This window comes from Protomyctophum bolini (genome assembly GCF_963924005.1).
Source record: "Protomyctophum bolini genome assembly, chromosome: 15".
Taxonomy (NCBI): Eukaryota; Metazoa; Chordata; class Actinopteri; order Myctophiformes; family Myctophidae; genus Protomyctophum; species Protomyctophum bolini.
The window spans coordinates 18,567,663-18,592,175 of record NC_137876.1 but is presented as its reverse complement, the minus strand read 5'-3'; the positions used below and the strand labels follow the sequence as shown (position 1 = coordinate 18,592,175).

Here is a 24,513-nt window from a genome sequence, read left to right as displayed (position 1 = left end):
TGTGAATTTGGTTGTGCGACCGTAACGTATCTTGGGAAGCAGGTTGGTCAGGGCCAGGTACGTGCTATTAATGCAAAAATCCAAGCTATTCTAGAATATCCTGTGCCAAGGACTAGGCGTGAGCTCCGCCGATTTTTGGGCATGGCAGGTTACTACCGGGGGTTTTGCAAAAATTTTGCTGCCGTCACTGCGCCGCTGACTACGCTGACTAGCGTCAAAATAGTATTTATCTGGTCGCCTGCCTGTCAGTTAGCGTTCGAATCTTGCAAGGCTCTCCTCTGCAGCACTCCAGTCCTGGCTGCGCCCGACTTCACCAAACCGTTCAAGCTGGAGGTGGATGCCAGCGCCTGTGGGGCCGGTGCTGTTCTGCTCCAGGAGGATCTTCAGGATATCGATCATCCCATCTGTTACTATTCAAAGAAATTTAATTCAGCGCAGGGTAACTATAGTACCGTTGAGAAGGAAGCTCTCGCCCTGTTACTTGCATTACAATTTTTCGAGGTATATGTTGGCTCAAGCCCGTTGCCTATTGTTGTCTATACTGACCATAATCCCCTTGTGTTCCTAAGGCAAATGCAAAATTCAAATCAAAGACTGATGAGATGGTCCTTGATGCTACAGGACTTTGAAGTGGAAATTCGCCACAAGAAGGGGACGGACAATGTCCTTGCGGATGCCCTTTCCCGGGTTTAAGGTGCTCTCTTCTTTGAGAAGAAGTTATTTGGGGATATAACTTCTTTTCGGGAAGGGGGGTGTCACGACTATGGTCGTGTGTGGTTATGATTAATTATGAGTGTTATGATTTATGAGTGTTATTTTGGATTATAAATATATATATATGTTTATTGCTAATAGTATATATATATTTATATGGTGGTATATTGTTATAGTATATATATATGTATGTGGATTATCTTAGGCCTAGATGTCTTCTAATATATATATATATATCTATATCTGTGCAGCAGTTGTTATGAACCTGTATTAGACTAACTCTCCTCCCATGCAGAGTATACTAATGGGTCTTCAGACAGACTGATTGTCATCAGCTGTGTGTCTGGGGTAACCCTGTTGGCCATGACCATGGAGGTCTGATCAACCTCCCTGATTGGCTGACGGTCACGTGAGCGAGCTAGCGGCCGCGGCTCTCTCACTACATAGCCCATTCATGCCCAGCCCAGCGCTGGGGAAACACTTCTAAGGTCTTTCCCCCATCCGTCGTACTACTGTCGCCAACTGTTTTCGTTTTGTTCTTTAATTTGTGAAGTTGAACCTTTGTTTGTTTAGATAAGTTTTCCCTTCGGAAAGGAATAACTTTAGTTTTGTTTTGTGATCCGGTTTGTATTAATTTGAAGTTGAAGAGCCATTTATTTTGTACTATTGTTAATTATTATATTTATTCACTATACTACTGAATAAATACTTGCATTAAGGCCTTGGTTTCCGTTTCTCCTACCTATCTTACATTACCTTTTACCCCTAGACATATGGTTTTGTAACAAACCTATAGGGGGGTTTTCATACGATTCTGAAGCATTCGTTTTGCACACAAAAAAAAAAACACTCCTTGGCTTATAGTTGCGCTAAAATTGGCCATAATATAGCCCGTCGTCACAAATGTGATGAGGTCAGCACATTTGGTGTTTTTTGTGTCTTTTATACCTGCCAGCTGGTTGAAGTTGTTCAGCAGCACCTCTCCCTCAGAGATCTGTTTGACAGCGGCGTCGGTACCAGTCGCCGCACTGGTACCGCTACTAGTAATACTACTGATACTGGTACTGGTGCTGGTACTCTCCTCCGTGGAGCAGGGAGGCGAGGCGGGGGGCAAGGGAACGGGGACGGGAGGAGGAGGAGGAGGAGGAGGAGGAGGAGGAGGAGACGAGGGTACCGCCTCCTTTTCTGTTACTGACACTTCCCTGGAAAGAGAGAGAGAGAGAGAGAGAGAGAGAGTTTAATATCTATTTTAACTGAACATCTGACCTGTTTTCCGTGCTTTTTTTCCTTTTCTTGGCATCGCTAGTCTTCTTCCTTTTCCTGAAAACTACAAATGATCGAGCTTGTTCAAAAAGATAACGTCACCCCACTTCCTTACACCCGTTTGTTAACCTGTGATGTGACACTAATGCTGAAGGTTAGAGAGAGAGAGAGAGAGAGAGACAGAGAGAGAGAGAGATAGAGGTCTCCGGCTATGCCTAATTGCAGATTGACTTTTACATTGTTAACCCATTTAGGCCTAAGGCCGATTCTAAAAACGGCTCTAAATCCTGACCTAAGGTTTCTGAAAAACTTCAAATATTTATATAGCAGCATCAAAATGTTTACATTTTTGAATACTGTACATACTGTACAGAACCCAAATATGGGTGCCCGGCCTGAGGGGGTAAGATACCAATAGGGGTTCCCGCCCAGAATGGGTGTATAAGCTCTGAGTTCTGGGTTAGCAGTATAGCACTAGTTCCTGAGCAGGGTTTAATCTTCAGCGGTAGACACTAAGGTCTCAGAGGTCCCGTCGGGCTAGTAGAGGTCATGATCTACTTGCCCAAAGGTCATGCCCACTTGCCATAAAAATACATTTTCCATAAAATAAATTATAGGTAAAATGCTAATAAAAACCAGAATAGGTGAAACTGCTGGTTGAAAAAAAAGGTAGCATTGTTCTTCACGAATTTAGCCAACGATATTTGACGACGATGGAATGCACTTGCCACGTCGGGGGCAATCCGGGAAGCAAACTCCCGACTTGCCCAAACGATTTATTTACAGTGCTTTGTTGCCACGGGCAGTCGCCGGGCAACCGTCAGTGTCAACTCCGTCTCCTGCCTCATCCGAAACGGAGCTGTAGAATGGAAACAAACCCAGACCTGTGAAAAATGTTTCACGGCATGGTCGGCACGGTTAGTTGTTGCCAACAGAGCCATTTATGCTCAGCGCACCACCATGACCCTATAAACAGCCGATTTACAAGCTTACAGTGTGTTGCGGACATGACCTGTGTGCATGCGTTTAATGTACACACATTGATGTGTGTGTGTGTGTGTGTGTGTACTCACGGTGGTGTGTGTGTGTGTGTGTGTGTGTGTGTACTCACAACGGCGTGTCTGTGCAAGATGCTCCGGGGGGAGGAGTGCTGGCGGGCGTGTCCACACGGCCTGGAGGCGTGCTGGGGGGCGTGGCTACATGTTTTGGAGGCGTGCTGGTGGGTGTGGCTACAGGTTCCGGGTCAGCCTCTGCAGGAGAAGGGGTGACAGCGAGAGAAAAGGTCCGTCATTGGCCGGACCGTCTGCCAGGCAGTCATCACAGCAAAGACTACTCGTTTGACGTCTAAAGAAGCTCTGATTTGGAGGGAAGGCATAAAGGTTAGCTTCGTAAGACACAAAAGTGTTTACACATGCTTTGGCCCTGTCTCGCCATTCAGTTGAAAAAATAAATAAGATTATTATATATATCTTTTTTTAATAATTTGGGAACCCCCCAAAATAATTTGGCGACACCCCTAGGGGTCGCGACCCGCGACCCACGTGTTGAGAACCCCTGACCTACTGAATCGCAAGAACATATATTTTTTAATGGGCATGGCTAGCGATTCCGGGGCTGGAAGGGAGGCTAGTGAGTCTTCAGATTGCGTGGGAAAATTGGGAGTGAGTCTTCCATGGGGAATGCGTTCTGTAACAACTTCATGGTATTGATTTTACATGTCTGCTTGGGAGGGGAGTATAAGAACATTATTCTAGTTTTGGACCTGAGGCCGTTTTGCTAAAATTCACAGGTTAGAGTCAAGGACTTTATCAAAGACTATGAATTCTATCTTCACAAGTTTAACAGCTACACAGCATTACTGTATTTGTTACTGATACTAGCCCTTACCCGTTGTGAAATACTTGCCGCGGGGGGGGGTACTGCGCCCTGGTTGCGTTTTCGCATTTCTTATTCACTAATAAATTCATTATTAATTTATAATGTGTTAAATTGGAAAAAGGGCTTCGTTAAGACCTCCATATTATTATAGTCAATGCCTGTGTGTAAAAGTGGGAGCGACTGTGACACACAGACACACAGACACACATTCAGACACACAGCTTCAAGTTGTCAAGACTAATACACACAGAACGAGACCAGAGCAATAACCCATTAGACATGATTACACACACCTGTGCTTGAGAAGAGGCGCTGAGGGGTCAGTGCGTGCTCCTCTCCGGGACCGAGCTCCAGGCTGCAGGCCTCCGAGGCCTGAGGTGTGCCCAGGGGAGAGAGCTCTCCGCTGGGCACCGCGGGGCTGGCCGCGCTGGGCTCTGGAGTGGCTACTGGAGTGGAGACCCGCCTTTCCTACAAATAGAAACACGCAGTATACAGGAGGTAGGCATGTCGTCTAGAAGTGTTGACATAGTACATATACGTAGTCTACTCACTCTACAGCGAGTGAGTATAGTTGTATACGTGGATTAAAGATTAAATGACAAACTACGGCCCTATGTCCTCCCTGTGGGGGCTCCTCACTGGCAGGCTGCAGTGACATAGGGCTTTAAGCAACTAGTCGACTAGTCGAGTGTCGACTAGTAAATCCACTAGTCGACCTTGTTGGTAGTAGTTGACTAGATATGAAGAGGAAAAAAAGCGCTTTTTCCCCCCCCCGTTTTTGTAGGCCTCAAAATCAGCTAAATTATAGTTATAGTCACCAATGTACACAGTTTTTTTTTTTATATTATTTAAAAATACACAATAGGTAGGCCTAGTTAAACAACTAGTCGACTAGTAAACGAGGCAATTAGTAAAAATCCCTAGAAGTGAAAGCCCGCCTAGAGTGACAACGCAGCAATGTGTGTGGGGTGGAATTAACTGGATAAATTGGGGAGAAATGAGATGAGAGTAAAACTTTTTTTTTTTAAAGTAAGAATGTCGAGAACTAGCAGTAGCATAGTCCCACACACCTCTGGTCAAAGAATTGGTCTCAGTGTGTGTGTGTGTGTGTGTGTGTGTGTGTGTGTGTGTGTGTGTGTGTACCTCTGGGTGTGTGTGTACCTCTGGGTGTGTGTGCTGTGTAGCAGCAGCAGCAGCAGTAGTGGTGGTGTGTGTGTCCGTGTGTCCCAGCATCAAGGAGATGGTCTCAGCCAACACTTCATTCACAAACTGTCTGATGAGGTCAGAGTTCACCGGCAGACCACAGTCGACCAATAGCTGAAAACCTTCTCCTCCTGCACACTCCACTGAACGCCACGCACGCACGCACGCACGCACGCACGCACACACACACACACACACACACACACACACACACACACACACACACACACACACACACACACACACACACACACACACACACACACACACACACACACACACACACACACACACACACACACACACACACACACACACACACACAGTAAGTAACTTAATTTCAGTGTTAGGCACAACTATGCATATTCTGCCGTCCCGCCTCCCCTCCTCCTCCTCACCTATGTCTGAGACGGCACTCCTCTCCTCTGCATCCGATTGGTCGGTGGATTCGTTCTGGGCGGGGTCAGAAGGAGGGGGGCGGTACATCTCTGAAATCATCCTGGCCATGAGCTGCTGTTCAACCCTGTGTGTGTGCGTGTGTGTGTGTGCGAGAGAGAGAGAGAGAGAGAGAGAGAGAGAGAGAGAGAGATGAGATGAGATGAGAGACACACACACACACACACAGACAGACAGACAGACAGACAGACAGACAGACAGACAGACAGACAGACAGACAGACAGACAGACAGACAGACAGACAGACAGACAGACAGACAGACAGACAGACAGACAGACAGACAGACAGACAGACAGACAGACAGACAGACAGACAGACAGACAGACTTGAGAAATGTTCTCAAATTGAAACTTTAATCAAATATACGATTTTCAAACTGATTTAAAGGTGTGGCACTTTCGTATACAATAAGGGTCAAAACCATGATGGGCAACCCGTGGTGTGTATACGGAAATAGGACTACAAAGGAACGGAACCACAATAGAGTGGACACACACACAACAGACACGTGTTAACATTCAAATGTTAAGGATAGAATTTAGAAAGCATGTTATTTAGGCTCATTGTAGAATTGTTCAATGCTTGTGATTTAGACGCGTCTTACAGCAGCACACTGACTGTCCCTCTGCATTCTAGCACTGTGGTCGGCTGCCTATATGTACGGTATGTACTATAGGTCTGTCCTCGGTGGTCCCTAATTGGCTGTTGATGGTGACGTAATTAAGACACTTCTCGGCCAATTTTCTACCGATTGTTCTAATTCCAAATGGCCTATAATCCGTGAAGTGTACATTTTCATTGGGTGTATAATAATGTATTTATAAGAGAGGGAAGGAAAAAAAAGAAAAGTGTGTGCGTGCAGGCAACAATGTCGTCTCCAGCTGGAGAGGGAGGTGTGAACGAGTAGACGGGTGGGGGAGAAAGGGAGACGGCAAAACGTTTCAAATGGAGAAAAAAAACAGAGATGATTTCAATCGAATATTTAGACAAAGTCATGCAAGGGGAACTTTCTCTGGACTCCATGGGCTAAGAAAATAAACTTTAAATCTCAAAAACGGTCAGAGCGGCTGCTCCGACGTCCTAGTGTTAAGGTACGCTTCAGGGCTGGTATAAAGTCAATGGCGGGTCTAAAGGATTTAGAACAGCAGTTGTAATAGACTGCAGTATTTGTGTTAGCGCGCAACAAGGCCATGTAAGGCCTATACTTGTGTGCAAGGCGCAAGTTGGCACCTCGACGGACTGCATTTCTAGTTTACCCTCGCCATTTGTAGGTCGCTCTTTAATAAGAGCGCCTCTGCTAAATGCATGAATTATACATTGTATGTCGTGTCATGGTTGAGTCGGGACTCGCCATTCAACCAGATGGTTTTCCAGGGTCTCCCTGGGCTGAGCCGGGTCCAGGGGAGAGGCCTGCTCCTGGGCAGGGACAGGATCTCTGGCCTGGGGCGGGAACACTGGTCCATGGTACATCGTTACTGGAGGAGAGGCCTGTCCCTCCAACTCTATAACCTCATCCGCTAACGCACTGTCCTCCTCCTGAGAGGAGAGGAGAGGAGAGGAGAGGAGAGGTCTTTTTTTTTTTCCAACATTTTTTTCACCCCTGTGTCAATTATCTAATGTGATCCTGGGCTCTACACACCCTCCGCCAACCTAGTCCCCATATATGGGGGACAAAGGGGAGAGCAACGGACTTGAACTCATTTCCTTCATGCTTGAGTGTCCAAGTTGCTCCTTTACACCTGACAGGGGGAGTTTCCCTGGTTGGACGTAGCGCGTGGAAGGAACACGTTATTCCAACCAGTTCCTTTCCCCTCCATCAGGCGCCCCGGCTGGCCAGGGGGAGGCAGTTTAGTGACCAGGATTACTGGGACACGGGGAGAACATGCAAACTCCACACAGAAAGGCCCTTTCGGCAACCCCGCCTCGGGTATGGGCACTGATGACGCGGAGGAGGAAACACGCCGCCAGCACCCACAGTGTCCCGAGCGGGAATCGAACCCAGGACCTTCTAGCTGTGAGGCGACAGAACTACCAACTGTGCCACCGTGCCCCCTTGGGATAAGGTCTTTTAACACATGTAATGTAATGCGTTATAATTCATTATAAGAAGCCACGGTCACTGCCGATGTTGTTCAATTACCTTTGGAGCATAACGCCATAAGTGTTTGCACCTCCGTTCCATGAAAATCCCCCTGAAAATAGTCCCATCTCTTGCCACCGAGTCGACAAACAGTCCACTTCCGCGATGCGAATCAATTCCACACAGAGCAGAGCGAGATGGAATGTACCGCAACCCCTCGTTCACTTTGCATTGGACTCAGTTTCCCAGAAGCCCCCGCAAGCCCGTGATGCGTTCAGATCTAACTTAATCATTAAAACTAGAAATTCAATTGTTAAGCCTTTGACCCATATTTTCACCAAATCTCTAGAAACTGGAATAATACCCAATGACCTTAAAATTGCCAAAGTAGTTCCTGTCTACAAATCTGGAGACCATAGTGTGTTTAGTAACTACCGCCCTATTTCTGTTCTCCCATGTTTCTCAAAGATTCTGGAGAAATTAGTCTTTAACAGAATGATCGAACATCTGCAGGACCATAACATACTGTACAAACACCAATATGGATTTAGGAAAAATCATTCTACAGAAATGGCTATTCTTCAATTAGTTGATAAAATTCATACTGCATTCAATAATAATGAATACGCTCTAGGAATTTTTCTCGACTTATCTAAAGCATTTGATACTGTTAACTATGATATTCTTCTTCAAAAGTTACTACACTATGGATTTGCTGGAATCACTCATACATGGTTTTTAAATTATATTCATAACCGCCAACAATTTGTTATCATCAACGGTAAATCATCAGAGAGTGCAACCTTAAAATGTGGGGTCCCCCAGGGGTCTATACTAGGACCACTCTTATTTCTGATTTATATTAATGATTTGGCCGCAGCTTTGTCTTTCTTGTTTCCTGTACTTTTTGCAGATGATACTAATTTATTTATTTCACATACTGATTTCTCAGCTCTAATGGCAAAGGCTAATCACGATCTTGAAAATATTTCAAAATGGTTTAAATTAAACAAATTATCTCTGAACATAAAAAAATCAAATTTTATTATATTTACATCAAAAAATAAAAAGTATTCTAATTCTAACACCTGTCTGTCTATAGGAGATGATCCAATTTCTCAGGTTACATCAACAACCTTCCTTGGTGTAATCATCCATGAAAGACTAAGCTGGACAAACCACATTAGCCATGTCTGTAAGAAAATATCAAAATCCATTGGCATTATTGGCAAATTCCGTAGTCTGGTTAATCAAAACTGTCTCCCAACTCTTTATTATAGCTTAATTTATCCATATCTTATATATTGCAATATCATTTGGGGAGCTACTTATAATACACATCTTCACAAACTCCACATTTTGCAAAAAAGATTCTGCAGGATTGCCACATACAGTGATTGGTCTGCTCATTCTGCCCCTCTTTTTAAACAACTCAATATTTTACCAATCTTTAATTTAAATACATACCAAACCTGCAACTTTATTTTCAAAGTATTGTTCCAGCCAGTTTCATTTCCTTTGCCATGTAAAGACTTTTTTCAGTTCAACAGTGATGTGCACCACTTCAATACGAGACAGTCAAATCATTTACATCTCCCAAAGTTCCGTACTGCTCTGTGTCAGTTCTCCATCAGATACAGGGGGGCCCAGCTATGGAACACCTATACAGCAATCTCATCAAATTCTACTTCATTAAAAAATTTCAAACATAAGTTTAGGACCCACTTAACACTTTGTGAGCCCACACTAAACTTTCAAAAAATCACTTTCACCTAGAAACTCCATTCACACTTTTTATAATCTAAAACAAATAGCGTTTAGCGTGTTACGCAGGGAAAGACAATGGAAAAAAAACGTAAGGTTAGCGGCTTATACACAGACTGATAAACCAGTGGTTCCAAAACCTTTTATTTCAAGAGAAGATTACCGGTAGTCGATTAATGTTTACCCGGGACCCAAAGTAGTGAAATACAAGCTCACAACGTGGCGCAAAGCAGCACGTTGTTGTTGTTGTTTTTGCGTAGCTTGTATAGCTGCTATTTTCACAATTTATTTTTGTTTTTCATCGAAATTATACATTTTTGTATTATATTTATTAACACATTTAGACATGAGGCCGATTCTACAAAACAAATGGCTTCTAAGTCCTGACAGTTTTCTGAAAAACCCTATGTTTCCATGTCAGTGGTGCTCAAACTTTTTCATGTAAAGGATCGCCAGAATTATCTGTATTTGGCCGCCGACCCCCATCTGAAAATATGTTGTTCCAGGGACCCCCCCCCCCCCCCAGAAGCAAAAATGAGTCAAAAACGTTCGCTCTATATTCAAAGATTTGCGCCACATTTTCACGATTCTTCAGAAATAGCAGATCTACAAGCTTGTCGCGTGGCACTCGGTGCCGCGCTATGAGCTTGTTAGATCTGCTATTTTTCAATAGCTAAATTATAACAATAATGCTTGAAAACACCAAAAGGGGTTCCTGCCCAAAATGGGTAATGGTGTTACCGTTACCTGGTCAACATCAACCACAGCCATGAACTGTGAGCCGGGGAACGAGCTCTCCTCCTGGCCGTTCCTCTCATCCTCTGAGCCGGGGAACGAGCTCTCCTCCTGGCCGTTCCTCTCATCCTCTGCCTGCGGAGGATTACAGACGAAAAGCATGTATAGTCATTGTTGGGTACACACAAACCTTGCGCGTCCAAAAAGAAAGAACCAAATTGTGTGATGCATTGTACGACGAAGAAGGGCACAATACAACATGAATACCGGAATACCGGAATACCGAAAAGTATAAATGTGGAGATGCAGTACATGGTTCTTGCCCAACAGCAACGATATACAGACTAGACACCAAACATATATACACTTTACAATGTATGCATTTAGCAGACGCTCTTAATCCAGAGCGACTTACTGTACATTACGCAATAACAAAAAAGCATGGCAATCTATCACATACAAAAAAAAAAGTGGTTATCATGAAACGTGCGCAAGCTAAGAACGTAACAGTGAGGTATCTAAATAATGAAACTATACTATACTATACTATACATAAATACTATAAAGTGCTATGACTACATAAAATGCAATTCTAGTGCCGTCTACGTAACATGCTATATAAGTCTGTAATAAAATGCTATCCAAGTCTACATAAAGTGCTATCTAAGGGGCTAGGGCAAGTGCTACGGGCTATATATATATTTTTTTACTGCTCATTTATTTTCTCATGTGCCTTCATTTTAGCTGTATAGTGCTTACGTGTGTCTCCTTCCTTCCATCTTGTTTCAAGTATAGTTCATGCGTGGCTGCTATAATGGTATCATTCTGGTTACCTGGGCCTCTGGCTGAGCTGCTTCTTCCAGGTCTCCAGAGCAGACCTCCATGCTTTGACACGGTGAGAGAGGAGGAGGAGGAGTATGAGGAGGAGGAGGCTCACAGGAGGAGAAGGAGGAGGGGACGACCACGGGACCAGGAGGGGAGAGGAGAACCCTGGAAGGCCGGGGAGGAGAGGAGAAGAGAACCCTGGACGGCCGGGGAGGAGAACGGTCTATCCTGGGCTGGACTACAGAGAGAGAATTAGATAAAGTGACAATTTTAAAGACTTTTAAGACCTTTTTAATGGAGACCAGTCTGCATTTCTTTTTTTTTTATGGCCGTCGGGATTGGGAGTCGAACCCGCGGCACACAGACGCCAGACTGGATTACCATGCATGCAGACAAGGTGTCCAGAAGGCTACGCCAGCCGCCCGGGCCTACAGACTGCATTTCCCACAAGGCAATGCGGTGGCTGCCATAACAACACACCTGGTGTGCAGTGACCAAACAAACCTCTGGCGTAAGGTCAATTCATCTTCTTTTAAACACACGTGGAGTGTAGTTATTTGTTGAAACTGATGACATGTCCATTTTAACTGCTACACACAAGGGGAGAGATGTAGGTGTAGTACCTCTCCTTTGTCACAAGATGGGGCACTTTCCCAACATTCCACTTGGTCTGATTAGTTTGTCTGAAAAATAAATGTGCTATTGTGTATATATAATATACTCTCTGCTACCAAGCTGAGAGAACTAAAGGGATTGAGCTTTTGCATTCGTAGCACCTCCTACGCTGTGGAATGACTTTTGAGTTTTGTGAAAAACCTTATGTTTCTATGTCAGTGGTGCTCAAACATTATCATGTCAAGGAGCCCAATAATTATATGTAATTGGCCACCGACCCCCATCTTAAAATATGTTGTTCCAGGGACCCCCCCCCCCCCCGCCCCAGAAGCAAAGATATGAGTTAAAAAACATTCGCCGTGAAAGAATATACCCGGCATATTAAAAGATTTGCGGCAAATTTCACACTATGAGCTTGTAGATCTGATATTTTTCAATAGCTAAAGTATAACACAGTGCATGAAACAATTCCTGTCCTGAATGGGTTAAGAAATGCCGAGTCCGTTGATAACTTTAAGGAGCTGCTAAAACCCCATCTGTATACCGTAAACATTTAGATTTCAGCTATAGTGATTATTTCTATGTTCTGTCGATTTCCATGTACTGCTGCTCTTCTGTTCAGTTTTTATCTGTTTGTTTGTATGTACTGCTTTCGCTGCTCCGTTTCTTATTGTATTGCCGGTTCATTTCTGATTTATTGCTGTTTTATTATATTATTCTTTTATTGTACAGCACCTTGTCACAATTGTTTTGAAAGGCACTTTATGAATAAAAATCACCATAGCTTTATACCACAAGTAAGACGCGCAAACGCGGGAAGCGAACGCAGCTCGTACATATTTGGGTTTTGGACGTATAGCTGCTTTGGGGACTCCTTATATGGTTATGGCTGAGTCATGGTGACGTAACTGCGGGACAGACAGACAGACATGATCTGCTAGGTCTCATAGTTAGTGCTCACTGCGTTCGCAATCAGCTCATCATACTAAGAGACAAGCTGAGAAGTAGCACAACAAGTCTATCCCCGTTTCAATGCGATGGATAGAACAGGGGGTCCTTGACTTTTCCATGTCAAGAACCCCCGTAAGAGAAGATTTTTACGGCTCTGGCAGTGATTTTCAACCATTTTCATTTCAAGGACCCCCCCCCCCCCCAGTTTGATCAGAATTAGGCTACGGTCCCTTATTTAATTGGCATTTGTATCTCTGGGACCCCAAAGTAATATTGTAAAATCAAAGTTAATTTAACTCTGAGAGTGTACAAATATAGAACCAAATGGACCCTGGAGTTACAGACCCATAAGGGTCCATTCGGTTCCTAATTATCATTTAGCTGATTTTACATTTCATCATGAGCATCGAGCAATTAGAACCTTCACTAAGTCCCTCCCCAACCCACCCTTGTCCCAATAGGCACGTTAGCAGCGAAGAAAGCTTGACCGGCCTAGCAACCGTTTGCTAAACTATTTGGATTGGCATTGGACAATCGCTTTTTGGGGGTGGGATTTAGTGAAGGGCTAGTTGGCATTTAAGCAATAAGCCACGAGAGGTCTCAGGTTACCGGGTATTTTACACTGGCTGGGGGCGTAGGCAGACCCGACGCGCAGCGGAGGGTCTCCTACCCTGCAGCCAGTGTAAAATACCCGGTAAGCTGGGGCCTCGAGTGGCTTATTGCTTTTCTAAAACGGTTACAAACATTATAGCAATATTAACCTAATAAAACTATTACATTCACAAAAGTATCTACGCTTTGCGCCACCAGAGCGAGCGAGCCAGAGCCACAACACTTCCTTGTTTTGCTCTGCAAGTAGCCTATGTGACGGGAGAATAGCGCTTGATAATGATATCTTTACGGGGCTGCCTGGAGCCACACATTCACAGTCATATGAGACGGGCGGTGCTTAAGACGCCCGCACGGCATGTGTTTGTAAAGCAATGAAGCGCTCCCCTTCCCCAGTTCAGCTACAAGGCTGCAGTTTGATACAAAGTGATTGAAGGAGTGGGTTATCGGTGAGTTTACACCGGTCACGTGACGGTAACCAGCCAATCAGAATGAAGTATTGGGACTACCCGTTTTAGAAAATCAAGTACCTCAAGTAGAGGAGTTAATTATGGGCACTAGATTTGCCCGTAAACCTCAAGTTTAGCCGGCATATACAGTCATATACGGTAATATACAGGCGTGATGGTACAATTCGGGAGTTTACCGGAGTTTGTTGGGAGTTTAACGGGAGTTTCCTGTAATATACACATCCGTATTCCATGTTTTTTTTCGCGCAGTGATCCACCACTGCATTATACAAGTCCTACTATTGATCAGATTACGTCTCTGGTTGCATTATTTGAGAATGAATAAGAAAAGTAACGAATTGAATTATTTAAGGAATGAAACCCAAACGCACAGTGGCCCAGGGGGACGGCCATGGGGACGGTGGTGGGGGGTCCTTCTTCCACGGGGGTCGTTGGAAGGTCACGGGGGTCACTGGGGGCTGCGTGGGAGGGGCCAACGACGTAATAGCGGGGTCGTTGCCGCGGCGGCAGGTCCGGGGGAGAAGGGAGGGGCGGGCCTGGAGGCGGGGCCAAGTTCGTCTGAGTCTTACAAGACTTAACCTTTACTCCTGAGAGAGAGAGAGAGAGAGAGAGAGAGAGTGAGACATAGACACAAAGAGAGAGAGAGAGAGAGAGAAAGAGAGACATAGACACAAAGAGAGAGAGAGAGAGACAGAGGCACAGAGAGAGAGAGAGAGAAAGAGAGAGAGAGAGAGAGATACTATTTACGTCCAGCTTGGATGTGCAGTGCACAAACATTGTCCCACACAAACGTTACATTCCCGTTGACAATGAGTGGACAATTTCACGTCATATAAGTGTCTAATTTACGTCATGACGATGCACAATGCCCCTCACTTCACACGGGTGTGATTTCTGGGGTCTTGAGAAGAGGAAAAAACCCTAAATCAAAAATGGGGTGGTCCCGTGGCTCAGTCGGCAAATTAATAATGGACCTTGATATGAAAAGGGCTGAATAGTGACCCCTGGCGGTTTCCAAAGGGGGGGTCCAGGGGGTCCCCAGCTAAATGATAGATTGGAACCAAATGGACCCTTATGGGTCTGTAACCCTGAGTGTATACAAATGGAACCAAACGGACCCCCAACGGGTCCATTTTAACCCCGAGTGTGCAAAAGCCGTTCCATTTGTATACACTCTCAGAGTTACATTAACATTGATTTTAACAAAATAAATTGGCGGTCTCAGAGATATAAATGCCATTAATGGTGGTCCGTATAGACTAATGCATGTCAAACTGGGAGTCCTTGAAATTAAACGGGTTGAGAATCACTGCTAGAGCCGTAAAAAAAATTCTTCTCTTATGGGGGACCCTGGCATATCTTTTCAAATGGGGTTCCCGCGGGCCCAATTAAGTGTCAATTTGGGGGTCCTTGACAGGTCCAACGTAAGCTGCCTAACCTTTGACCCTCTCCACCAGGCGGGGTCGCGGCGGCGGCGGGCCCCTGGGCCGAGGGGAGCCGGGGGAGCTGAACCGAAGGTAGGGGCCCTTCTTCTTGTTCAGGGTCGTCCTGTGGCCCTCGTACAGCGCTCTGCCGTACAGCTGCTGCAGGTAGGCCTCGCCCTGTGCTCCCTCCTCGCCTCCCACCCCTCCTCCTCCTCCTCCCCCTCCTCTCTGGGAGTCTGTCTGGAGCTGGAAGGCACACACATCACAGACATTTAGTCAGGTGACTGTGAACACAGGTTAATGGTCGCATGATGCAATGAGTGGAGGTGAGGAGAGGAGAGGAGAGGAGAGGAGAGGAGAGGAGAGGAGAGGAGAGGAGAGGAGAGGAGAGGAGAGGAGAGGAGAGGAGAGGAGAGGAGTTCACCTACATGTGCGAGTCCTGTGTCTCTGGGCCGGTCCGTCTGTCCGTCCTGGCTGTTTGTCCGTCCAGCACCGACTCCTCTCGGTTTACTTCCTGGTCTTCGGAGCGTGCCCAGTGACCTCCCCTGCAATCCGACCAATCACAATTCGATCATCAAAGCTTTACCGGCACAGCCGTCAAGACAAAATGAAGATGGTTCCCAACTCACGGCCGATGCTCCAGGGAGTCAGTGCTCCAGTGACTTGTCAACCCAGTGAGAGTTCACTTGGGTAGACGTGTGTCTGTGTCTAGTCCTATTCTATAGTACTACGGTATACTGTATGTATATAATAATATATATATAACATAAATGATTCATGTATTTTATAAACAGACCTCTTTGCTCTTCTTGGCGGGCAGGGAAGCATCTTTGCTTTTAGAAACATCTTTGTTGGCGGCGGCGGCGGTTGTCTCAGCCTGAGAGTCAAAGCAAAGTGAAAACAGTTGACCACCAGTAAGAGGGGAGGAGAGGAGAGGGGCGGGGTGGAGAGGAGAGGAGAGGAGAGGAGAGGAGAGGGGCGGGGCGGAGAGGAGAGGAGAGGAGAGGAGAGGAGAGGAGAGGAGAGGAGAGGAGCGGAGCGGAGAGGAGAGGAGAGGAGAGGAGAGGAGAGGAGAGGAGAGGAGAGGAGACACTGACCTCAGTGACCTGTCTGTCTCTCAGAGTGCTGATCCAGGCGTTTACCGTCTTTTTAATACGAATTTCTTCACTTGAATCTCTACAAGAAAAAGAAAAGAAAGAAACGTTTTACTACCGAGACACAATTAAAATGTGTGTGTGTGTGTGTGTGTGTGTGTGTGCGCGTGCACCTGTTGTGTGACAGAACGTTGAGCTGTGTGTGTGTGTGTGTGTGTGTGTGTGTGTGCGTGCGTGTGTATGCATGCACCTGTTGTGTGACAGAACGTTGAGCTGTGTGTGTGTGTGTGTGTGTGCGTGTGTGTGCGTGCGTGCGCATGCATGCACCTGTTGTGTGACAGAGCGTAGAGCTGTGTCACGTGTGTGTGTGTGTGTGTGTGTGTGTGTGTGTGTGTGTGTGTGTGTGTGTGCGTATGCGTGCACCTGTTGTGTGACAGAACGTTGAGCTGTGTGTGTGTGTGCGTGCGCATGCGTGCACCTGTTGTGTGACAGAACGTTGAGCTGTGTGTGTGTGTGTGTGTGTGTGTGTGTGTGTGTGTGCGTGCGTGCGCATGCGTGCACCTGTTGTGTGACAGAGCGTAGAGCTGTGCGTTCAGCGGCTGTGCGTGCAGAGCGTGTCGGGTCATGACCTCCAGGTTGTCCTCAACGACCTTGCGTCTCCTGCGGACCTGCCGCAGAACCTGCCCCGCCTCCTCCAGCACAGACCGCGGGACTCCGCCCCCCTGCTCCTCAGCACGCTATACAAAACAAGCACGCACAATTGAATTCGCGACGGCAGGTCACATTTACTATTTACTACCTTTTCTTGTCCGTCAGTCAGTCAGTCAGTCTGTGAATCATTCATCAACAATCATTCATGGAGATCCCTGATGTCATAAGTAAATGCGAACTGCTGTCGCAAATTAAGCCCATATATGGAGATCCCTGACGTCATCGATATTGGCCAGCAACTCTACATCTGACCTCAAACCTCAAACCCTTAGATCTCCATATATGGAGCTGACCTGTTCCGACATTCCATATGTTGATCTGACCCCATCAAACCCTGCACACTGGCCAGTACAGCATTCGTCTCCACCAGGCCGAAGGCGAGAGAGTATGTTTTGCACTTCGTCCGTCCGTGTGTGTGTGTGTGTGTGTGTGTGTGTGTGTGTGATTGTGTCCGTCCGTACAGCTAATCTCCGGCCAATGCCAAACTTTGCACACAGACTCCCTGGATGCCAACGATGAACCTCTGCCCCAAATTTTCCAGAAGGGCCTGTTATAGCGCCACCAGGAGGCCGACTTTTGTAAAACACATTTGTTCATATCACTCCTCCATATTTGGTCCAAAAACCCTGCAAATTGTTACACAGTATCTCTATAGTCATGTGCTCAAAACAGATCCGTCCGATTTTTCATATTCTATCCTGATTGGCTAACATTGGCTTTCAAAGTTAGATATATACTTTCTTTGTCCTTTCGTAAATGTGTTTTGTGCACAGCAGTCATCAGGATATACATAAAACATATGGAAACAAACAGATCACACAGTACATAGACATAGACAATAAAGAAACAGTGCCAACAGAAGGCCACCAGTCATAGTTCCAAGAGGCATCACATCACACTTTATGCACGGAACTGAGATGGGGCCTGCTTGTTCATTAAGTCCTATAGAGCACCGAAGTCCTGACGTGACTCGCTCATCCCGACGATTCCCCTGGTTCGCGGAAGTAATTTCTCTATGGAGAATAACATGGGGTGATCTTAATATCGTCTACTATAAGCGTTGTGGTCCAAAAATAAACAAGCTGTCTCGGCGTTACTGTTAGAGAGGTGTCTCTGTATCGTTTGCAACAGTCAGTCACTCATATATGATACAGTCTGCTTCTAGCGAAAATCTAACTAATTCAGCAGCAGTAACATTAGCGTTTTCTCTCAGTCAGTTGATTCTTCATATCCATATGAGTGAAGCGGCCGGGGTGACATGTTTACTTTTCAAACACAGTTGTTATATGAGGCGATCTAAAATCGCCTCAATGGGGATTTCAATGCAACTAAACAAATACATGAACCTGGGGACTGACGCCCTCTACTGAAAGTGACGTCAGACTTCGGTGCTCTATACTGGGAACAAACGATCTTGAGGCCCTATAGCCTGCAGGGAAGGTACCATGTACCGTCGCCCTCATGGTAAAAGATGGTATTGGCTATGTAACGGGTGTGTGTTGTCCCTAGTAATAGCTTTCCTCCCTTCCTGAGTACCCGGGTCTCATACATTGAGGTCATACTCTCAAATCGTACCCCAGCTATTTTGCTGGACACGCTGATGATTTTATGGAGTTTGTTCTTATTGACCAATGATAATGAGCCATACCATGAAACAAAACAAAATGTCAATGCACTCTCCACAAAGGATCGATGAAAAAGTGCCATAATATATTTTTTTCGACGTTATATACTGTCTCAGTCTGCGCATAAAATGCAGCCTCTGCTGACCTTTCTTGTAGATGGAATGAGTGTTGGAATTCCATGTCAGCTTGGAATCAATCGTTGTACCCAAGTACTTATATTCCTCCACAATCACTACCCCATCCCCACCAATGACAATTCCCTGGTGTGCATGAGCACCAGTCCGTTTACAGGAGGAAAAGCCTCAAATCATGAACGCAGCGTGCAATTTACGTGAAATCTTTCACAGACGTCCCTACTAGGCTGAGGAACATATCCCACCCTTTTCACATTGGCCTGTTACAGCATCAACAGGTGGATTTTGCTAAACACATTTTTGGAACAAAATGCCTCAAATCATCCATGTCACCCTTTGTCTGCCTTCTGATTGGTCCCTGACTGACCAACCAGCAGGCTCTTTCTGCCTTGTTCCACCCAGTGGCGGCCTTAGGAATCTGGAGGCCCGTTTCAAGACCAAATATGAGGCCCCCCCCATATATACCTATGACATAATTATTTTGTTGATACAGCCGTATGTTGATACGAATAGTTTGACTGTTCAATATCACACGCAGCCATTGCTCTCGGCAATTAGCAACAACACCTTTCCTCATCCTGTCGTCCCTTCACAATGAAAGTGTCTCCCCTTTACCTCCCAATGCTGCACATTTTACCATGTTATTTACATAAAATAGGTTTAACTTTACTAACTTATATGGCTGTGGAGTTTTGGTACAAAATCAAAACAACTTGTCTAATATTTTGGCATGTTTAATCCTCCAGGAAAATCCGTGTTGAGGTTCTTGATCCATTGTTTTTCATTAAAACGTCTTTGTCCTATTATCACATTAGCACATCTATCACATTTATCATCAATTCCAGTTTGGGCATCTCGAAAGCAAACTCCACGTGGTGCCCCAACACTTTATTTACCTGCCATAGTGTCAACCCCTATAGAGCGCCGCAGTCCCGCCCCCTTTCAGAAAAGCGAGTGGCCCAGGAAGTGGAAGCCCCATGCATTCTCCCATCGGCACTTTTAATATAATTTATTTAAAGACGGTTACGCCGCGGACAAAGCCAATTCGGATCGTGACGAATCATGACAATGAACACAATATTTTGGGCCGATCAAATAATTTATAAGACGAAAAATGAAACAAATAGTGTTGTCTCCTGACTTTCTTTTCTTCTTTCTAATGATTTGATCGTCCCAAAATATTGTGTTCATTGTCATGATTCGTCACGATCCGAATTGGCGTTGTCCGCGGCGTAACCGTCTTTAAATAAATTATATTAAAAGTGCCGATGGGAGAATGCATGGGGCTTCCACTTCCTGGGCCACTCGCTTTTCTGAAAGGGGGTGGGGACTGCGGCGCTCTATTGATATGACAAATAAGGGCCGATAGACACCGATACTTTTCCGATACCGATACAGTATATTCGGGACATCTCCAACTAAATACAGCTAAACTAGCTAATATAGCATAAACATGACTTAAACCACTTTAACTCAGACTCGGTCTAACTACGGGAGAGGAAGAGGAGAAGGAGCTGGTTACCGTGGATACGCAGGCAGGAGGAGGAGGAGGAGGAGGAGGAGGAGGAGGAGGAGGAGGAGGAGGCGGCGTGGTCTGAGTGGAGGAGGTGACCTCCCTGCTTCTATGACTACCGAGACCAGGGCAGACCATGGGCGAGCTGGGGAGAGAGACACCATCCTGTAGTGTGTAGAGAGAGAGAGAGAGAGAGAGAACCTAGTTGTTGTGAGCTTGTAGATCAGCTATTTTCACTATATTTGAGGGGCGCTCATAGACTGTAAAAAATATGGACAAAGCGTTCCGCGGGTCTAACATGAACTTAAAATGAAGCCTGTCATTCCTTGCAATGGAAGTCGCCATCTTTCAAGATCCGTTTTGGCCCAGTTCAGGCCAGCTGGCCCATTGGCTGGCCCAGACAACGAGGCGGGACTTCCCCCCTTCTTCTTCGTTGGTTTTTATTTTGACTCGAGTGGGAGGGGGATCCCGTTCATAGACTGTAACGGTAGCCACGCCCCTCAGAACATGCACGACTTTATGGTCATTTTTTTTATAAATGGGACCATAATTTTCCAAAAAGAATATTATGACATTAGAAATGAGACTTTAAACTAGTGACTGGAAGAAAAAAGTATTCATGACCATGTTTATTAAGGTAATACAGTCTAGGTGAAGTTGGGCCAAAATACATGGACTTCTATGGGGCTATGGGTTTTTCTGGGTCCAGTGACAGCGCCACAACAGGCCATTATATGAACTTTCATTTCCTTAGTGGCTTCACAAAATATCCGTCTGACTGCCCCCCTGGGGGCGCTACAGCTTTTGTCCCCACAAAATGTCCGCGAGACAAAACATCAAATCCCATTGACGATTGACGTCATCTTGTCCCCACACCCACACGACTCATATTTGCCATCGACATTGAAAGGAGAAATTAGGTCAAATGTCCGCCAAGTATGTCGTACATGTGTGGCGACAGGAATTTCCGATTGGCCAGTATGAGATGATGAATGATGATATGTAAAGATGAGAGAGCGCCCCTCGCAATTCTATACGGAAGAGCGGCCGGTGGAATTAACGATAAAGTATTGTATGGTATTATTAATTATTAATGTATGGTAGTGCTGTGTCGTATCTCGTCTCACCGCCAGGAGGCTCTTCACCTCCGACCTCAGCCGACTCATCTCCCTCAGCACGTGATTGGCTTGGCTTACTGCCGCTTCACTCTGATTGGCTGGAGCTTTTGACTGACTTCCTGTACGGGTGCGGGTTTCCGTGGCAGTGGCCTGTGGGTGGTGCTGTCGAGTTCCCCTGCACGGCAGACAGACAGACAGACAGACAGACAGGCAGACAGGCAGGCAGGCAGGCAGGCAGGCAGGCAGGCAGACAGACAGACAGACAGACAGACAGACAGACAGACAGACAGACAGACAGACAGACAGACAGAAGGACACTTTTAACCACTTCATATATCCTCGGTTGACCTCAAACTAGGGGTTAGATAAGTTAGATGGTGTTCTACACAAGTATAATTAAAGGCATTTGAAATAAAAATGTAAATTTTCAGGATTCCAATTCAAAAATAGCAAAAGATCGAATATAGCAAAGATAGCCGATCTACAAGCTCAAAACGTGTCGCAGCGCGGCGCGTTTATTCTAACCAAATAATGGTGGATATCCATTCCTTGAGTCTTATTGCATCTTATTTTTTTATTTTTATGTTTTCTTTGGAGATCTGCCACTTGAATTAAGTTGACTTGATTGACTGACATAACAAAATGTCAGCTAAAACCCAACAAAGCAATGCTTTGTTTTCAAGTATTGTATCACAAACATCAGTATAGCATTACAAGGTTATACCGTATAATATAAGCAAACCCTTCCAATTCCATTTCCTCCCCCTCTGTTTCCCATTCCAAGTGCGTTTGTCTTATATGTAATGCCAGCTCCGCTATCCCATAGCCCCCTCAGGTACATTTTTCACCATCATATTTTTTTCGACCGTTTTTCACAATGCCACGCCAGACTTCCCGGTCCTTCATTGTCATCACCAGTTCCTGCTTTACTGATGCATGTGTCCCCTATAGCGATGACATCAGGGAACGACAGTTGTCTTCCACTGGTCTGCTTTGAGGCAGGACTCAGAAGCAGCAGAAGGGAAGATATAACGTCATTGTCAGCTCTGTAGCAGTGGCCGGCAAACTGTGTTCTTCTGGATTCGATGGGTGGCTCTTCCAAGAGAGATTTTGCGCTCTCATTAGAAGGCGGGTGTTTAAGTGCCATCCAGCCGTTTATCCAATTTCTTTGAAAGTGTCCATGTCTCGGAGCCATAGAGTAGAATTGGCTCGTGTAAAGTCGTCCTATTTCAAAACTGTTTTCAGCAATGGGATACTATATTTTTTGGTGTGTAGATCTCAAAAAACGTGACTGGCTCAGAGGGGTCACCAGATAAGTCGACCGTCTCTGTTCCCTGGAGTGTGCAGTCCCTTCCTTGGAAGGTTTTTTGGATGTGCAGGAGTCCCTTTTTTGTCTCATATACATATGTATGGTACTGTATATATTTCTAGTAAGATATAAAAGGAGCAGTAGAACATAATGAAGGATAGTATAGAGGTATTTCAAGTTTCAAATGTTGATGCAGTCCCACCAAATGACCAGTAGGTGTCATGATGGCAATGTGTTTCAACAAAATAATTCTCATTCTACCTGACCAGTCTGTCTGTCTCTCCTACACTGTCTCCCTCTCAGCTGTCCTACTGTCTTGTCTGTCTCTCCTACACTGTCTCCATCTCAGTTGTCCTACTGTCTGTCTCTCCTACACTGTCTCCCTCTCAGCTGTCCTACTGTCTTGTCTGTCTCTCCCACACTGTCTCCCTCTCAGCTGTCCTACTGTCTTGTCTGTCTCTCCTACACTGTCTCCCTCTCAGCTGTCCTACTGTCTGTCTCTCCTACACTGTCTCCCTCCCAGCTGTCCTACTGTCTGTCTGTCTCTCCTACACTGTCTCCCTCTCAGCCTTCATAACATCTCTCTCCCCTACGTGCTATTTTTCACGCTATTTGTACCCCCCCCACATTCCTCTGTTTCCATGGTAACCACTGCCAGCATCTCCGCGCTGACAGCTGGGTTAGCGGTTCATCACACACACACACACACACACACACACACAGAGAAAAAACATAAAAATAAAAAAATAAGATGCAAAAAGACTCAAGGAATGGATATCGGGAACGATGTGTTAATCTCAAATGTTCTGATAGGAGGTCCATCCCTACCTCCCTCCCACTAAATTGTTGTGTACGTGTATGCTGTGCATGATGCCACAACACAACACTGGTGTGTTGTGGGGGTATCCGGTATATCCACCGTTATTTGGTTAGAATAAACGCGTCGCGCTGCGACACGTTTTGAGCTTGTAGATCGGCTATCTTTGCTATATATTCGAATTGAAATCTTACATTTTTTGCTTAAATTGGAATCCTGAAAAGTAACATTTTTATGTCATTTCAAATGCCTTTAATTATACTTGTGCTGCGCAATGAGCTACTCATTTAGACTTATAGCTTTAAAGCAGGTCATGTTTGCAATTTTGCATGTTGTGGAATTGTAACGGCTGAGACCAATATTATAATCAGTATTCTGACATTAACCTGAGGGCCGCATTAACCCATTCTGAACGGGAACCCATTTTGGTGTTAGCATCATGTCGTGCTTTAGCTATTGAAAAATAGCAGATCTACAAGCTCATAGCGCGCCGCCGAGTGGCGCGCTACGAGCTTGTAGGTCTGCTATGTTTTGAAAAATCGAAGAACGACTGACATTTTTAGAATCTGATCTCAGGTCAGAATGGGTTCATCAGACCAGTGTGTGTCCAGTGGAAACCTCGTATGAATCTGATCTCAGGTCAGAATGGGTTAAGTGAAGGTGCCCCGCCCCCCCGGGCCGCCAGTTGCCAACCAGTGGTCTGGCTTTGAGACGGTTCCAGGTGGTCCATGCAGCTAAATGATGGAGAGTTGGCAACCAAATGGACACTTATATAGACCTTTGACTCTTGAGAGCGTAAGATGAAACCAAATGGACCCGTATATGGGTCCATTTGGTTTCATTTAATTTCATCTGCATTACTTAATTCACAAGAAGTCTACACGGTTCAACCTGTTATCTCTCCTAATGGTACCAACATCAATCCAACGACAAGAACATAATTCTATACGTTTTGGGTCTGAGAGGCTAAATGTCGTCAAACGGTGGTCTCCGTGTGGCTCCAAATGCCGAATAAATAATGGACCGTCCTTGACATGAAAAGGGTGACGTAACTTTTCCGTTCTGAAGAAAATAACCAGCGTACACTGAGCCAGGAACAGGAACCCATAGGCAGGATACAATGGAATAGGTTCAAAAGCAGACGTCTTTATCGCAGCAAAAGACCCACGGTCCCGCACGCAATCGACACGGCACAGTAACAAAG

The 24,513-nt window shown here is 45.5% G+C and overlaps 2 protein-coding genes across 2 annotated transcripts in view; both read right to left on the bottom strand.

Moving 5' to 3' along the window:
• The window catches only part of LOC308329143 (protein TALPID3-like), a gene marked incomplete at both ends in the record, with an annotated part of 28,933 nt that extends 7,702 nt beyond the window's left edge, over positions 1–21,231 (bottom strand). Inside the window, 15 exons of the mRNA XM_080783348.1 lie at positions 1,663–1,916; positions 3,089–3,227; positions 4,149–4,323; positions 5,017–5,201; positions 5,457–5,581; positions 6,867–7,051; positions 10,101–10,229; positions 11,027–11,157; positions 13,936–14,151; positions 15,003–15,234; positions 15,417–15,533; positions 15,785–15,865; positions 16,080–16,164; positions 16,644–16,819; positions 21,193–21,231. Of these exons, the coding sequence (XP_080639474.1) occupies positions 1,663–1,916; positions 3,089–3,227; positions 4,149–4,323; positions 5,017–5,201; positions 5,457–5,581; positions 6,867–7,051; positions 10,101–10,229; positions 11,027–11,157; positions 13,936–14,151; positions 15,003–15,234; positions 15,417–15,533; positions 15,785–15,865; positions 16,080–16,164; positions 16,644–16,819; positions 21,193–21,231 (2,269 nt within the window). The remainder of the gene's footprint in view (positions 1–1,662; positions 1,917–3,088; positions 3,228–4,148; positions 4,324–5,016; positions 5,202–5,456; positions 5,582–6,866; positions 7,052–10,100; positions 10,230–11,026; positions 11,158–13,935; positions 14,152–15,002; positions 15,235–15,416; positions 15,534–15,784; positions 15,866–16,079; positions 16,165–16,643; positions 16,820–21,192) is intronic.
• LOC308329142 (protein TALPID3-like) overlaps positions 11,028–24,513 on the bottom strand; it is a gene marked incomplete at its 3' end in the record, with an annotated part of 48,226 nt that continues 34,740 nt past the window's right edge. The window contains exons 10-17 of the mRNA XM_080783347.1: positions 21,193–21,358; positions 20,075–20,230; positions 16,644–16,819; positions 16,086–16,164; positions 15,785–15,865; positions 15,003–15,234; positions 13,926–14,100; positions 11,028–11,157 (exon numbers count right to left, since the gene is read on the bottom strand). Of these exons, the coding sequence (XP_080639473.1) occupies positions 11,028–11,157; positions 13,926–14,100; positions 15,003–15,234; positions 15,785–15,865; positions 16,086–16,164; positions 16,644–16,819; positions 20,075–20,230; positions 21,193–21,358 (1,195 nt within the window). The remainder of the gene's footprint in view (positions 11,158–13,925; positions 14,101–15,002; positions 15,235–15,784; positions 15,866–16,085; positions 16,165–16,643; positions 16,820–20,074; positions 20,231–21,192; positions 21,359–24,513) is intronic.